The following is a 15,841-nucleotide window of genomic DNA, read 5'->3' as shown; positions in this document are numbered from 1 at the left end:
ATTGTACCACTGTGATATTAAAGTGACACGTTTGTAAATTGCAAGCACAGTACAAAGGGGTTGTCTGCTTATTTCTAAGGTTTCACGTAATTGCGCAACTTCCTTCTCACCAATAACTTTGAGAGGCCACTCTTCCCCACACTGTCCCAGGATAGGCCTCAACTCAACCTCTCTCTCATTTCTCTCTTCCTTCCCTCCACCGCCCCGTCCTCCTCGTGCCCCTTGAATCAAACAGACAAGCCGGCGCCCCCGAGCGGCACGATCCGCATCGACCAGGTGGACGCCACGTCCATCACCATCTCGTGGGACGCACCCGAGAAGGACGGCGGCGCCACCATCACCTCCTATACCGTGGAGCAGCGCGACGCTCACCGCCCCGGCTGGCTGCCCGTCTCCGAGTCGGTGACGCGCACCACCTTCCGCTTCACCAAGCTCACCGAGGGGAACGAGTACGTGTTCCGAGTGGCCGCCCAGAACCGCTTCGGCATCGGCCATTACCTGCAGTCCGAGGTCGTCGTTTGCAAGAGCGCAATAGGTATGGTTTCATCTGCAAGCACCTCCACATGCCCGTGTGTGTTGTCTCTCACTACGATGTGTGGAGGGGTGGTGTCGCGGTTAGCGCGTTGCGCTACGAAACCGGCGAGCTGAGTTCGGTCTTTGCCCCCCTATTGTGGTTGGGCAGTGAGCCCAAGTGCCTCTAGACGACACCCCCCCCCCCCATTCGAGGGTTATATTGTTCCGGGTTCGTCACGTGTTCGCGATTTTGTATCTCTCTCCGTGATGTCCGTGTCCTGGGTTCTCGATGTCCCACTATAGAGCGTTTTCCGAGCCCTCCGTCCTCACAACCGCCACCCTCCCCACTACCCTATCCTCTAGACATACCGGGCCCACCGGGAACCCCGAACGCCTTCGACGCCTCGCGGGACGGCATGACCCTGACCTGGGAAGAGCCGGGCGAGGACGGCGGCTCGCCGGTCACTGGCTACATCATCGAGCGCAAGGAGGTGAAATCGGACCGCTGGGTCCGCGCCAACAAGATGCCCGCCACCATGACCCGCTTCCGCTCCACCGGCCTCATTGAGGGCCTGGAGTACGAGCACCGCATCACGGCCATCAACGCCAGGGGCGTTGGCAAGCCCGGCCGCCCGAGCAAACCGACTGTGGCCAGAGATCCCATTGGTAAGCCACTGCAGTGCGGGGTTTTTTTCTCTGCCCCCACCCAGTTAAGGATGATTAGCTCTGTCTGTCTGTTTGTCCATCTGTAAATAGCAGGGGTGGTGGGAGGAGGGGTGATCATGCTTATTATCGTGAAGATAATAAAATATGAATAATGATGATTTAATTTAAGTTGTGTCGAAATTAGCATCTTACCCTTTCCAAAACCGGCGAAATTGATGAAACGGTTGACCAACATTTGGTGATTGTCATGACACGTGACGTCACACATCGTGCGCCACGTGACCCATCTCATCGTGTGACTCCAAAGGTAATGTCATCGCGAGTTAAATAAACGGGTACGCCACAGGTCTCGTGTGGTGGGGTAAAGTTTGGGTACTCGCAGAGAGAGAACGACTCGGAGACGCGGCGAGGAGGAGGCCACAGTGCCGGATCGCAGGCCACGTGCACGGCCACGACAGGGCGGCCTCAATTGCGAGCGTAACATTGTGTATGACGTCCCTCCCGCTCACAGCGCCGCCGGGCAAACCGCAGAATCCGAGGGTGACGGACACCACACGCACGTCCATCTCGCTCGCCTGGAGCCCGCCGGAGGAGGAGGGTGGCTCCAAGGTCACGGGCTACCTCATCGAGATGCAGAAGGTCGACCAGTACGAGTGGACCAAGTGCAACACCACGCCCACCAAGATCTGCGAGTACACGCTGACCCACCTCCCGCAGGGGGCCGAGTACCGCTTCCACGTGCTGGCCGTGAACCTCGGAGGCCCCGGAGAGCCGGCCGACGTGCCCGGAACAGTGAAGGTCACGGAGATGCTCGGTAAGGCTACTCGGAGTTTTGGGGGGGGGGGGAGGTTTGCTGTTTTTTTGCTGTTTTTTTTCTATTTTCTAATCCACCAAATTGGTAGATCACATCGTTATTTTGTAGTGAACATGGAAGAGTAGGCCAAATACTTTCTCGCGAGAAACTCTAGAGCTCACTCGAGTGGGCAGGCCCTTCTGCCAGCAGTGTAGTGAGCAAGTCATTTCATGTCTGCGTGTTTACCTTTATTGTTATTTTAAGGAATGCTGTATATCATATAATTTTTTTAAACTAAGTTTCCACGAATGTGGGGTTTAAGAGTGACGTAAATAAATCAATATTGACTGTGTCTCTTGACGTGAAAAAGAAAAAAACATTTCTTAGACCAATGACTTATGGGCCATATTGGCCTTGATAAAAAAAAAATGACATGGAGAGAAATTTTTCCGTATGGAATTGTTTTGTATTCATGTATTCATATCCGCTGTGCTCATCGTGTTTTAAAATAAAATAGAATGTGGAATAAAGAGCGATAGTTGAACACTGCACGTCGTATCGCTTACGCGAGTCGTTTTTAACTTGAATAACCGAACGACCTTGCGTCTTAACCCGTTGCGCAGAATATCCCGACTTCGAGCTGGACGCCAAGTACCAGGAGTGCCTGGTGGTGAGGATGAACAGCGCGATCAAGCTAACCGTGCCCATCAAGGGCAAGCCCATGCCCATCTGCAAGTGGACCAAGGACGGGCGGGACGTGAGCAAGCGTGCGATGATCGCCTCCTCGGACACGCTCACGGAGCTGGTCATCACGGACGCCGACAAGGAGGACTCGGGCACCTACGATCTGGTCGTGGAAAACAAGTGCGGCAAGAAGGTGGCTTACATCAAGGTGAAGGTCATCGGGCGGCCGGATACGCCGCAGGGCCCCCTGGAGTTCGACGACATCCAGGCGCGCTCGATGCGCGTCAGCTGGAAGGCTCCGTCGGACGACGGCGGCTCCGACATCCTGGGCTACATCCTGGAGAGACGCGAAGTGCCCAAGAACGCCTGGTACACCGTGGACTCGCGCGTGAAGGACACCTCCATCGTGGTGAAGGGTCTCAAGGAGAACGTCGAGTACCACTTCCGCGTGACCGCCGAGAACCAGTTTGGCTACAGCAAGTCGCTGAAGTCCGACGGTCCCGTCGTTCCCAAGACACCTCTGAGTAAGCACACTCTGGCAATGCCGTGCTCTGCCGTCATGGGTGCACTGGAATTAATTAATAATTTGGCAAATAAATTATTCTCATAGAGAGGCCTGTGTTGTAAAAAAAAAAAGATTCAAGGTGTGATAATCTCTCCGATGTGTCCTCGGATTGCATCGGAGAGAAACGTCGGACATCGTGCCAAGCAAAACAATGTACAATGCGAGAACACATCGTACAACCATACAGTAAAACCACAAAGATCTACGCATCGGCAAACATACGACGTTCATTGCCATGGTGGATTGTGGGCAATGCAATAACGAAAGACAAAAGTCTCTTTCACTGGATACGAATTTAAGAAAAAAATATTTTTTGGTCAGCCAGTCAGCTGATGAGCATTCGACACAAGAGTATACCAGCATTGTTTGTTTATAACTATAGTTGTGCGTGCCGAAAATTGCGATTTAAAACTCAAAGTTTTTTTTTTCTCTTTGTCATACTCATGTCACTAGACCCACCGGAGCCGCCGAGCAATCCTCCAGAGATCCTCGACATCACCAAGACCTCGGTCAGCCTGTGCTGGTCTAGGCCTAAGGACGATGGTGGCTCCCGGGTCACTGGTTACTTCATTGAGCGCAAGGAGTCCATGACGGACAAGTGGGTGCGCCACAACAAGACGCACGTCACCACCACCATGTACACCGTCACCGGCCTGGTGCCGGACGCCGAGTACCAGTTCCGCATCCTCGCCCAGAACGACATCGGGCTTGGCGAGCCGAGCCAGCCGACAGAGTCCACCATCTGCAAAGATCCGTTCGGTGAGTGGGCACGGCATCGTTCGGTCAATTTTAATCTGCAGGGTGGTCCGGGTGTCTTATCAACGCCGCCCCCACACCCCCCATTTAATTTTCTTAAGTAATGTTTATTTCAAAGTCATGAATAAATACGCAGAGGATAAAAACAAATGTGAGGGGTCAATTAATTGGGGATCACAAAACAGCTGGACTACCTGCCTGTAGATTGAAAACTTGCTTCTTTACAACTGCTTTTTGTGTTTAGTTTGTTGTCCTTTACCCACACCTCCGATTAGCGCGGTTGGCTACGTACGGTGCAAAAGAAAGTGCAACAAACGTACATACAGTATGCGACGATGCGAAAGAAGCTCAACATACATTAGACGCCGCGCCGCCACATATTCGACTGTCACATATCCACCCCCGACCAGTTATAACCGTCCACACCCAGTGTGGTATTTTGAGCGAGGTGGTAATGTCCACCTCTGTAGGTGTTCACGAATCTGACCTTTTCACACGCGGCAATGTGTTCTTAATCTCCCGTACATGAGCTCACTTCTAAACACAGCGAAGCGTTTCCCCGCGTCTAGAGCAGTTTTTGCTTTTATTTGTGTCAGGTAATCTAATTTGCCGATAGTTATTCTCTGTAGATGTTCACTTATCTTAACCTTGCCACAAGACCGCCTATACCTCAGTCCTCAGTCAGATATACCACGCTGAAATGCAGTGACAATTTCGCATTGTGCTCGAAATCTGCCAAAAAAAAAGCTTTACAGCTCATCGGATTCCTCCAATGTAAATAAATATAACTGATTCTGACCTCAGAGTGACTTTGTTTTACTCGATTGGCTTTTTCTACGCCTGTAGAAAAGACATCAATTATAACCTGGTGGATTGCTCTGCTTGTTTATTCCGCTCCACGTAGACAAACCGAGCCAGCCTGGTGAGATCGAGGTGGTGTCCGTCACCAAGGACAGCATCACCATCCAGTGGGAGAGACCCGAATGTGACGGAGGAAAGGAGATCCTGGGCTACTGGGTGGAGTACCGCCAGACCAGCGATGCCACCTGGAAGAAGTGCCACAAGGAGAGGATCCAAGAGAAGCAGTTCACGATGGGTGGCCTTCTGGAGGCCACTGAACACGAGTTCAGGGTGTCCGCCGAGAACGTCACCGGCATCAGCCGGCCGCGCAGAACTCCCGTCGCCATCAAGACGAAATTGACATGTAAGGATCGATATAATTTTTAATCAGTGCATTTTAGTATATGTTAATAACAAAAAAAAATCAATGTCCTTGTTTGCACACCGGATGCGTGGGGGCCAGGAGATGAAATTCTCGCAATCGATTCTTCAATATGTATGGAGAGTTGAATGTTGCCCCTTCATATGCGCTGGTTTTCTCGGGGTACTCTGGTTTCCTTCCAAAAAGGCAAACAACTCGTTTAATTGAATTGGTCAAACATCCCAATGCAGAACCCTACCAAAAAGAGATTTTAATTGACATTTCCCCAGATAATAGAAGGCCATCGTTTTTGATCACTTTGATACTGCAATGATAACATGGTTAGCACACTGGACTCGCGATCCGATTCAATATCCAGGCATGGCAGTTGAAACAAAGGATTCTCAAAATCCCCTTCCGCCAGCAATGGGATGAGCAAGTAATTTCAGGACTACAGCTTTCCCCTCATTGTATTTCACATTCCAGTCAATCAACCGATTCGTTTTTGTTCCCCCCTCAGCTGCCGAGGCACCAGCCCTGCGCGCAGAGCTGCAGGACGTGACGACCAAACTCGGCGAGGCTGGAAAGTTGTCGTGCCAGATCGTCGGCAAGCCTCTGCCCGAGATCCACTGGTACAGATACGGCAAGGAGGTGAACCAGAGTCGCAAGTACAAGATGTCCTCGGACGGCCGGAACCACTCGCTGACCGTGATGACGGAGGAGCAGGAGGACGAGGGCGTGTACACGTGCAAGGGCATCAACGACGCCGGCGAGATCGAGAGCAGCGCCAAACTGCTGCTCGAGGCCTCTCCGCAATTCCACCCGGGCTACCCTCTGAAGGAGAAGTACTGGATACAGGTGGGCACGAGCCTCCGCCTCCATGTGTTCTACATCGGACGACCGATGCCCGCTATCACCTGGTTCCATGGCAAGAAGCCGCTCAAGGACGTCGAGGATGCCATCATCGAAAACACCGACAGCTACACCCACCTGGTCATCAAGAATGTCCAGCGCAAGAAGCACACCGGCAAATACAAAGTGATGCTCAGCAACGTCTTTGGAACCGTAGAAACTGTGATTCCTGTCGAAATCCAAGGTGAGAGTGCACCTCCGCTTCGTGACATTGAATTGTCGCCAAAATTGTTGCACGCACGATACAATTAACAGCCGCGGCGGCCGTGAGCTATGCCTGACTGAGCGTTGTTATTTTCGCGTTTTTGTGTTTTGGTAACAGATAAGCCCGACACTCCCGAGGGGCCACTCGTTGCCGAGTCTGAGCTGAAAAATTCCGTCGTACTGAGCTGGAAACCGTCGGTGGACACTGGCGGATCCGCCATCACCAACTACATCGTTGAGAAGCGCGAGGCCAAGGAAGGCGAAGAGTGGCATCTGGTCTCGTCCTCCATCGCCAGCACCACCTGCAGAGTTGCGCAGCTCACGGAGAACTCCGCGTACTACTTCAGAGTTTCCGCTCAGAACCAGCTGGGTGTCAGCCAGCCACTGGAGACATCCTCTGTGATTGCTGTGAAGATGCCGTTCGGTGAGAACAACAGCTTTGCTTAGTTTTTTTTTGTGTGGGGTGAAGTGGTGGCGCAGTGGTTATTTAGTGCACTGCGTTATGGACCCAGCAACACGAGATTAATTGCCGGCCATGGGCTAACATCAGTGATTCTTAAGATCTGAATTGTTTCTCGGCCTCCATTCACCAACCGGCATTGACCAGTGTGGTGAATTATAGCCAAATAACCTTAATTACCCACACCATGAGGGGGAACCCTTCATCCAGCAGTAGATCGTAATAGGGCTGTATATTATTAAACGTTAATTTAAGGCTGTAATGATTAGTCTCCTCCCGCACCGATGGCATTATGAATTGACACAATTCAAAGCAGGAATGTGATTCAAGGAACCATTTTTTTTGTACGCTGTGGTGAATGTAGCAGCCTCTAGTGGTTGCAGGGGTGAATCCATTCCATACAATGTACACGGATGAGGAAACATTGAACGTTATTCCACACATTATTCAGTGCATGTATAGTGAGCTTAATGATCAATGTTATCCAATGAACAAATGCATCGTTATACACCTTGATTTCTTAATATTTCTGCATGTTAGTTCCCGATGGATTCCCTGCGTGGATTCGTTTTCACCGCGTCGCCTGGGTGTTACTTTGCCCCACGCAGGTAAACCCGGCACGCCAGGCAAGCCACTCATCTCCGGAATCGCCCAGGACTCTGTCGTCGTATCCTGGAAGCCGCCCGCAAGTGACGGTGGCTCCAAGATCCGCAGCTACTTCCTGGAGAAGCGCGAGAAGAAGCAGACCAAGTGGATCTCGGTCAGCACCGACGAGATTCGCGAGACCGTCTACAGCGTCACCAACCTCATCGAGGGCCTGGAGTACGAATTCCGCGTCAAGTGTGAGAACCTTGGCGGAGAGAGCGATTGGAGCGAGGTTTCTGATCCGGCCGTCCCCAAGTCCGACAAGCCTATCCAGGCACCGATGTTCAAGGAAGAGCTGCGCAACCTCAATATCAAGTACAAGAGCAATGCCACTTTCGTATGCAAGGTTACCGGCAACCCCAAGCCCATTGTTAAATGGTACAAGCAGGGCAAGGAGCTGGATCCCACCGGAGAAAAGGTAAAGATCCAGGAGTTCAAGGGTGGCTACCACCAGCTTGTCATTGCCGAAGTCACTGAAGACGACTCCACCGTGTACCAAGTCCGCGCCACCAACCAGGGAGGATCTATCTCTGCTACGGCTTCCCTCGACGTTGAAGGTGTGTATCATTTACCACACGGCCACCACATGCAAATCTCTCTAGGGGTCAGACGATCATGGCCAGCGTGGAAGAGTAGCAGAGACTCCTTCTTGTGAAAGCCCTTCTTCTGCCAGCCGTGGCGTCGGGAAGAAATTTCAGGATTGCACGTTTTACCTTTGCACGTGTAGGTCAAGGTGTCAGTGCTATATTTGAAGGCAATAGATCTATATATTGGTTTTATAGACTCTTACTTGAAACATGTTGTGTGGGATGCTGCTGTGGTGTAATGCTTAAGCACACTGGATTTGAAATCCGGGGTGTCACTGGTTCAAGCACGGAAGTTGGAACAATGGAGATTTTTTTTTTAAAAATCATCCACCCCCCCCCAATCCGACTTTACCCCACCACAGGTTGTGTGTGGTGGGGTAAAGTGTGGGAATTCCCAACTCTTACAAGATATTTAGGCAGCGTGGAAGAGTAGGCCAACCTCTTGAGGGCTCTGTCTAGTAGAGGCTCTTCCACCAGCATTGGCGTAAGGGAGCAGTTGCAGGGCTGCACCTTTACCTATTTTTTACCTTTTTATGTAATGCACCTTTAAAATGTAATATTTTCGATGTGTCTATATTTCTATTACAGTACCAGCTAAGATTAATCTGCCAAAGCACCTGGAGGGCATGGGGGCTGTGCACGCTCTCCGTGGAGAGGTGATCAGCATCAAGATACCGTTCAGCGGCAAACCAGACCCCGTCATCACCTGGCAGAAGGGGCAAGACCTGCTCGACAACAACGGCAAATACCAAGTCATCGTGACGAGGTCATTCACGTCCCTCGTGTTCACAAACGGAGTCGAAAGATCCGACGCTGGATTCTACGTCGTTTGCGCCAAGAACCGCTTCGGCATTGACCAGCAGACCGTCGAGCTGGATGTCGCCGATGTCCCCGATCCTCCCCGTGGCCTCAAGGTGTCGGAAGTCACCAGAGATTCCGTCAGCCTGGAATGGGCACCGCCCGCCAACGACGGCGGCAGCAGAATCACGAACTACATTGTGGAGAAGTGCGCCACCACCGCGGATCGCTGGCTTCGTGTGGTCGCCACCAGGGAGTGCCGCTACACTGTGATAAACCTCTTTGGAAAGACGAGCTACCAGTTCCGCATCATCGGCGAGAACAAGTTCGGCCAAAGCAAGCCCTGCGAGCCCACCGACCCCGTCACGACCAAGGAAGACCGGGCCAGGATGCTGAACTACGACCTCGAGGTCGACGAGAGCGCCTCCTTCCAGACATCGAAGGCCGCCAATTCGAGCACCAAAGTTTTGCACGAGAAATACCAAATTGCGGAAGAGCTCGGCCGGGGTCAGTTCGGCATTGTTCACCGCTGCGTCGAGATCAGCAGCAAGAAGACGTATATGGCCAAATTTGCGAAGGTGAAGGGTGCCGACCAAGGGTCCACCAAGAAAGAAATTGCAATTCACAACGTCGCCCGTCATCAAAACATCTTGAACCTCCACGAGACGTTCGAGAGCCTCGAAGAGGTGGTGATGATCTACGAGTTCATCTCGGGCCAGGATATTTTCGAGCGCATGCTCACGGTAGACCTAACGGAGAAGGACGTCATCCTGTACATCAAACAGGTGTGCGAAGCCCTTGAATTCCTGCACAGTCAGAACATTGGCCACTTCGACATCAGACCTGAGAACATCATTTACGTGAGCAAGAAGTCGTCGCGCGTGAAGCTTGTCGAATTCGGACAGGCAAGAATACTGAAGCCTGGTGACAACATCAAAGCCCAGTTCAGTGCACCAGAGTACCTCGCTCCTGAAATTCATCAGCATGACCTCGTCAGTTCAGCAACCGACATGTGGGCAGTGGGAACCTTGGCCTACGTCCTGCTGAGCGGCGTGAATCCGTTCCTGGCAGAAACGAACCAGCAGACAATTGAGAGCATCGAGAACGCCGAGTACAACTTTGAGCACGAAGCCTTCAAGGAGGTGTCGGTCGAGTCCATGGACTTCATCGAGCGCCTCCTCGTCAAGGAGCGCAGGCGCCGTATGACCGCTACCGAAGCCCTCCAGCACCCGTGGCTGAAGCAGAAGACCGAGAAGATGAGCACCAAGGTCATCAAGACGGTGAAGCACAGAAGATACTACCAAGTCCTGGTGAAGAAGGACTGGAACGTCACCGTCTCCGCAGCCAGGATCGCAATGGGAGGAGCTATGAGGTCTCAGAAGGGTGTTTCTACCACAAAGGCAAAGATCGCCAACATTGACATCGGGCCGATCGCTGGGTCCATCTGGAACGACTGCGCCGAGGAGGGCAACCGCGCCAGCTTCACCTGCAAGATCGAGAATTATGACCATTCCACGCAGGTCACGTGGTATCATGGCGTGAGGCAGCTCGAGAGCAACGAGAAGTACGAAATCACTTACGAGGAAGGCGTTGCCGTTTTGCGCATCAAGGACCTCTACAAGGCAGATGACGGCACGTACAGATGCAAGGTCGTCAACGACTATGGCGAGGACAGCTCCTACGCGGACCTGTTTGTTAAGGGAGCTAGAGATTACAAGCAGCACTACCTGAGTCGTACCAAGAAGATCAAGCGCAGAGTGGACACCACCAGGCTGCTGGAGAGGCCTCCCGAGTTTACCCTGCCATTGTACAACCGCAACGCCTACATTGGCGACACTGTCAGGTTTGGAGTCACCATCACAGTCCACCCGGAGCCGCGTGTCACTTGGTACCGTGCTGGTCAGAAGATTAAGCCAGATATTGACGACAAGAAGTACACCCTGGAGACAGACAAGGGCCTGTACCAGCTCATTGTCCACAACGTCACCATGGACGATGCCGGCGAATACGGCGTCGGTGCTCGTAATAAGTTCGGTGAGGATTCCTGCAAGGCGAAACTGACTGTCACACCTCGTCCGGTGACAGAGGACAACACACTCAGACCGATGTTCAAACGCCTGCTGGCCAATGCCGAATGCATGGAAGGCGAAACCGTTCGCTTCGACTGCAGGGTTAGTGGAGTGCCCAGGCCAGAGCTGCACTGGGAGAAGGACGGTCAGCCTTTGTCTACGAGCCACCACATTGAGGTTGTGCACGAAGGCCTCGACTACTACACTCTTATCATCAGAGAAACCTTCCCAGAGGACTCTGGTGTCTACAGAGTCACCGCGACAAACAGCGCGGGGTCTGCCAGCTGCCAGTCCTACCTGAAGGTGGAGAGGATGACGTACGTCAGACGCCAGTACAGAAGCGACACCGAAAGGGAAGTGCAGGTGCAGAAGCACGTGGACAAGACGCTGAGAATGGCAGAAATTCTGTCGGGCGTCGAAAACGTAACTCTCACGTCCGTGGCGAAGGACGCTCTCCGCGAGGCGTCAATTCTCTACAAGCCGGCCATCAGCACGAAGAACGTGAAGGGCGAATACACCATCAAGAAGGAGGAGAAGAAAGTAAAGAAGGAAATCCGAATGCCTTACGAAATCCCGCAGGCGCGGGTCCATGATGCCGCCACGTTGGAGGAAGACAACCTCATCAAGCATTTCGTCCCGCTGTCGGACATGAAGTGGTACAGGAAGGTCCGCGACACCTATGAAATTCCCGAGCCGATGGAGAGGCACACCCTCAAGAGGCAAAAGCGCATCCGCCTCTCCAGGTGGGAGCAGTTCTACGTCATGCCGCTGCCTCGCTTCACCGACCAGTACAGGCCAAGGTGGCGCCTGCCGACGCTGGCGCAAGACGACCTGGAGACGGTGAGACCAGCCCGCCGCTCCCCGTCGCCGTACTTCGAAGAGGAGTACAGACCCAGGAGGAGGAGATCCCTGGGAGACCTTTACGACGAAGAGCTCCTGCTGCCTGTTGAGAACTACCTGGAGCTGCGCAGGGTGCAGGAGGAGCGGATGCGTCTGGAGGACGAGCTGGAGCTCGGCTTCTCGGCGTCGCCCCCGAGCTACTCCCCGGTGCGGATGCCGTCGTACGAGGCGCCGCCGCCGCGCCGCCGCATTACGAGAACGTACACGGCAGAGGAAGACGAGGAGGAAGAGGATATTCAGTTACGTTATTCAGCCTACCGTATTCCAAAGCGGGAAGAGTACACCGCAAGCTACGCTGACCTCCGGGAACGCCACGAGAAGGCAGTCTATAAGCCTTCGAAGCAAAAGCAGAGAGTTCTGGATGAGAAAGAGGATGAAGAACTCCTTCGTCCGTACCAGACCACGAAGATGCTGTCCTCGTACAAAAGCGAAGTGGAGAGAATGGAGAAGGAAGAGAAGTCCAGGTCCACCTCCCTAAGGCACGAGGTGACGAGGCGAATTGAAGCGGAAGACATCTCGGCAAGCGCCATGCTGTCAACAACATCCGCATCCCACGCAGTCTCGAGCTCTCACGCAGTCTCGAGCTCTCACGCAGTCTCAAGCTCTCACGCTGTCTCAAGATCCCACGATGTCTCAAGATCCCACGACATCGCGGTGTCCCACGACATCTCGCGATTCCTTCGACGCAGAAGATCTCTCTCCCCTGACTACGTAGAACTCATGCGGCCCTCCTCAGAGCTCATCAGGAGCCACCAACGCAGTTTGAGCCCAGTGGTGATTGAGGTGATCGAGAGGAGGTCTCCGACACCCGAGCGCACCCGCCCACGATCTCCAAGCCCCGTGCCTCGCGACTCCAGGGAGAGCTCTCTGTCGCGGTTCGAGAGGACGGCGAGATATGACATATTTTCCCGGTACGAGTCGAAGAAATCCTCGCTGAAGGCTCAGCGGACGACGGAGAAGAAATATGAAGTGGTCTCACAGCAGCCATTCAGCCTAGACCACGGTCCACGCATCACGCTGAGGATGCGCTCTCACCGCGTGCCCCAGGGCCACAACACGAGGTTCACGCTGAACGTGCAGGCTAAGCCAGCGTCTGACATCCAGTGGATGCACAATGGGGTGCTCCTGCAGGAAGACAGCCACAAGTATCGTGTTACCAACCTGGGCGGTGTGCTGACACTGGAAGTGCTCGACTGCCAGGCTGAGGACAGCGGGACGTACCGGGTCATGTGCTCCAACTACAAGGGCGAGGCATCTGACTTCGCGACCTTGGACGTGACATCCGGAGAATACACGGCCTTCTCTTCCCGCCGGAAGGACGAAGAAGCTCCCAAGAAATTCGTCCCAGACCAGACCAAGTCCGAGGTGTACCACAGGAAGACGTTCAAGCGCTCTGCGGAGAGTGCGGAGCACAGAGAGTACCACGAGTCATCGTCGAGCGTTTCGGAAAGCAGGGAGACAAAGATGGTTTCTGAGGGGTACCGTGCTGAACACAGCCACGTGAAGGCAGTCAAGACGGCCGAAACGAAGCCCGCGAAGCCGGTGAAAGCAACCCACGGTGCCAAGATAACGACCAAGCCTCAGTCTGTCACGGTCAACGAAGGAGAGACGGTTCGCTTCGTCTGCAACGCGGACGGAGAGCCCGTTCCGACATTCTCGTGGTCTCATGAGCGCAAGACCATCTCCACGGGAGGGCGCCACACCGTCAAGACGACGCAGTACAGCTCCACCTTCGAAATATCCTCGGTGCAGAGCTCCGACGAAGGTTCCTACTCCGTGGTGGCCGAAAACTCGGAAGGCCGCGACGAGGCAGCGTTCACAATCACCATCAAGAAGAAGGCGGTCAAGGAGGCCGTCGTTGCGTCAACGCCCAGTGTGAAGTCGCCCGTGCCTCGAGTCAAATCGCCCGAACCCAAAGCGCCGGCTTCACGGGTCAAGTCGCCCGAGGCGAGGGTGAAATCTCCCGAGACCGTGGCGTCCCCCAGGAGGATAAAGTCTCCCGAGCCGGTGACTTCACCACGCAAAGTCAAGTCTCCCGAGCCAATCATGTCGCCGATACGGATGAAGTCTCCCCCTCCGGAGAAGAAGGAAGTCAAACCGTCCTTCACCGTGGGGCTCAAGGACACTGTGATCGAGGCGGAGAGCATTGCTAAGCTCTCTGTTCACGTGACTGGAGAACCAAGACCAAGCGTCTCATGGACCAAGAATGGCAAGGTATGTGTTATGTGGTGCCCTGGCACTACAGCTCAAAATATGTCATACAATGTGGTCATTTGACAAATATAAAGTTATTTTGGTATGACATTCATTGCTTCACATGTGTTTTTTTTTTTTCTGTCTTGTTATACAGACCATTACTCAGGGAGGAAAATACGAACTATTTCAAGAGAATGGAGGGAAACATCTGGAAATCTATGATACGGAAGTATCTGACAGCGGCACGTATGCCTGTATAATCACCAACTCTGCTGGGTCAGTTACAACGAGTTGTAGGCTGACTATTAAAGGTAGGTCTCAGATACTGCACATTCTACACAGTAGTAACCAAACACTGCTGTAGTACACGAAAATGCAGAACAAGATAAACACTTTCACATTTTTGACGTATTTTTTTTCAATATTTACATTCTAAACCGAATTATTAACTTGTTCACGTTTGTTCAAACAATCCATGTTATCTGTTTTAAATAAATGTGTAATTCAAAATGGACAAAGTCAAAAGTGAATCCACTCAATGGAGCTCCTGTCTCATATACGGCACGGGAAGCATTGGTGAAAATTCCACATTCGCCATAACGGTGGCTGTGTCTTTGCAGAGGACAACCACTGTTGACATCCCCACACAGTGGTTGCTATTTTATCAACCCGAGAGATACGACGATCCAAGTTAGCCCTCGAGAACTGGGATTTTTCTAAACACTCGCAGCACTTACAATTGCGAGCCGTACGCTCAATCACTGCGCCACCCAGCGGGATGATGCGTCATTATGAACAGCACGGGTGTTGGCGGTATAGCGGGTGGCCCTGAAGTTATCGCACTGCGCTTTATGAACCCGGTGACCTGAGTTTGATACCCTACCCACGGCTAACATCGGTGGCGAGTGCTACTGAACCGGTCCTGGGCGCACCTTTCACCAAGTGTCACTGACCAATGAGGTTTACTATGGTCAAACTACCCCCATGACGAGTATGGCATGGGGGAGGCCTTCATCTAGAAGTGGCTTGACAAAGAGCTATATATTATTAGTTTGAGTGTGAAATTAGATTTGTTGCTGTACATCAACATCAACGAAATAGAGAATATCCTTATTATTTGTATTATTATTTAATACAGATGTACAGTTTATTCCCTTTGTTAAAACGTACTCTTTTGGAACCTTGCCTTTTTTTTTTACAGAAACAAAAGCAACAACCGCGGTCCTTAAAACGTCAACGAAGGCGTCCCTAGCGTCCGAGATTGTAGAGGAAAAAGTTACAAAGAAAGAAGTTGTGAAGGAGGAGTCGGCATCTGCCTATTCGGAAGTGGCAACAAGCAGGACCGAAATGTCTGTTACCGAGGGCCAGGCGGTCACCCTTAGGGCCACCATCCCAAATGCATCTAACATCAGGTGGACCATCAACGGTCTTGAAGTTGTGAACTGCGACGCGTACAAGTTCGGAATGTCCGGCAATGACCACACGCTCACTATCAAGAGGGTGTCTGTCAAGGAGGAGGGCATCGCCACTTGCGATGCAAGAACCGATTTCGGCCTTGCAAAGTGCCTGTTTGACATCACCCTCATTCAGTCGAAAAAGAACACCCCTACCTTCGTGTTCCAGCCAAAGTCTCAGAACGTGAACGAAGGGGATAATGTGATCCTCACCTGTGAGATTGCGGGTGAGCCAACGCCAGAAGTTTATTGGATGAAGGACTACGTGCCTGTGAGTATTACTTCTTAATACGTCGTTTTGTTCGCCGCAGTGGTCTATTTCGCAAACTGCGCTATGAATATGGCCAGCCGAGTCTGATTTCCGGCCATCGCTAACACCGGTGGCTAGTGACATCTCAACTGGCCCGAGCTTCTTCCCCCCGTGACCAACCTGCACTG

At 52.6% G+C, this 15,841-nt stretch overlaps 1 protein-coding gene across 50 annotated transcripts in view; it reads left to right on the top strand.

Moving 5' to 3' along the window:
* TTN (titin) overlaps positions 1-15,841 on the top strand; it is a 355,181-nt gene that overhangs the window by 336,356 nt on the left and 2,984 nt on the right. For all 50 annotated transcript variants that reach the window (XM_076067945.1, XM_076067951.1, XM_076067944.1 and 47 more), the window contains 12 exons: positions 236-535; positions 877-1,179; positions 1,691-1,993; positions 2,596-3,180; positions 3,675-3,980; positions 4,882-5,181; positions 5,699-6,274; positions 6,413-6,718; positions 7,363-7,956; positions 8,575-13,967; positions 14,104-14,260; positions 15,151-15,674. In XM_076067945.1, the coding sequence (XP_075924060.1) occupies positions 236-535; positions 877-1,179; positions 1,691-1,993; positions 2,596-3,180; positions 3,675-3,980; positions 4,882-5,181; positions 5,699-6,274; positions 6,413-6,718; positions 7,363-7,956; positions 8,575-13,967; positions 14,104-14,260; positions 15,151-15,674 (9,647 nt within the window). The remainder of the gene's footprint in view (positions 1-235; positions 536-876; positions 1,180-1,690; positions 1,994-2,595; positions 3,181-3,674; positions 3,981-4,881; positions 5,182-5,698; positions 6,275-6,412; positions 6,719-7,362; positions 7,957-8,574; positions 13,968-14,103; positions 14,261-15,150; positions 15,675-15,841) is intronic.

The sequence above is a fragment of the Petromyzon marinus genome, chromosome 19 (assembly GCF_048934315.1).
Source record: "Petromyzon marinus isolate PM22_M1 ecotype Great Lakes invasive population chromosome 19, UKy_Petmar_22M1.pri1.0, whole genome shotgun sequence".
NCBI classification, from domain to species: domain Eukaryota; kingdom Metazoa; phylum Chordata; class Hyperoartia; order Petromyzontiformes; family Petromyzontidae; genus Petromyzon; species Petromyzon marinus.
This window is presented reverse-complemented; position numbering and strand designations above follow the sequence as displayed.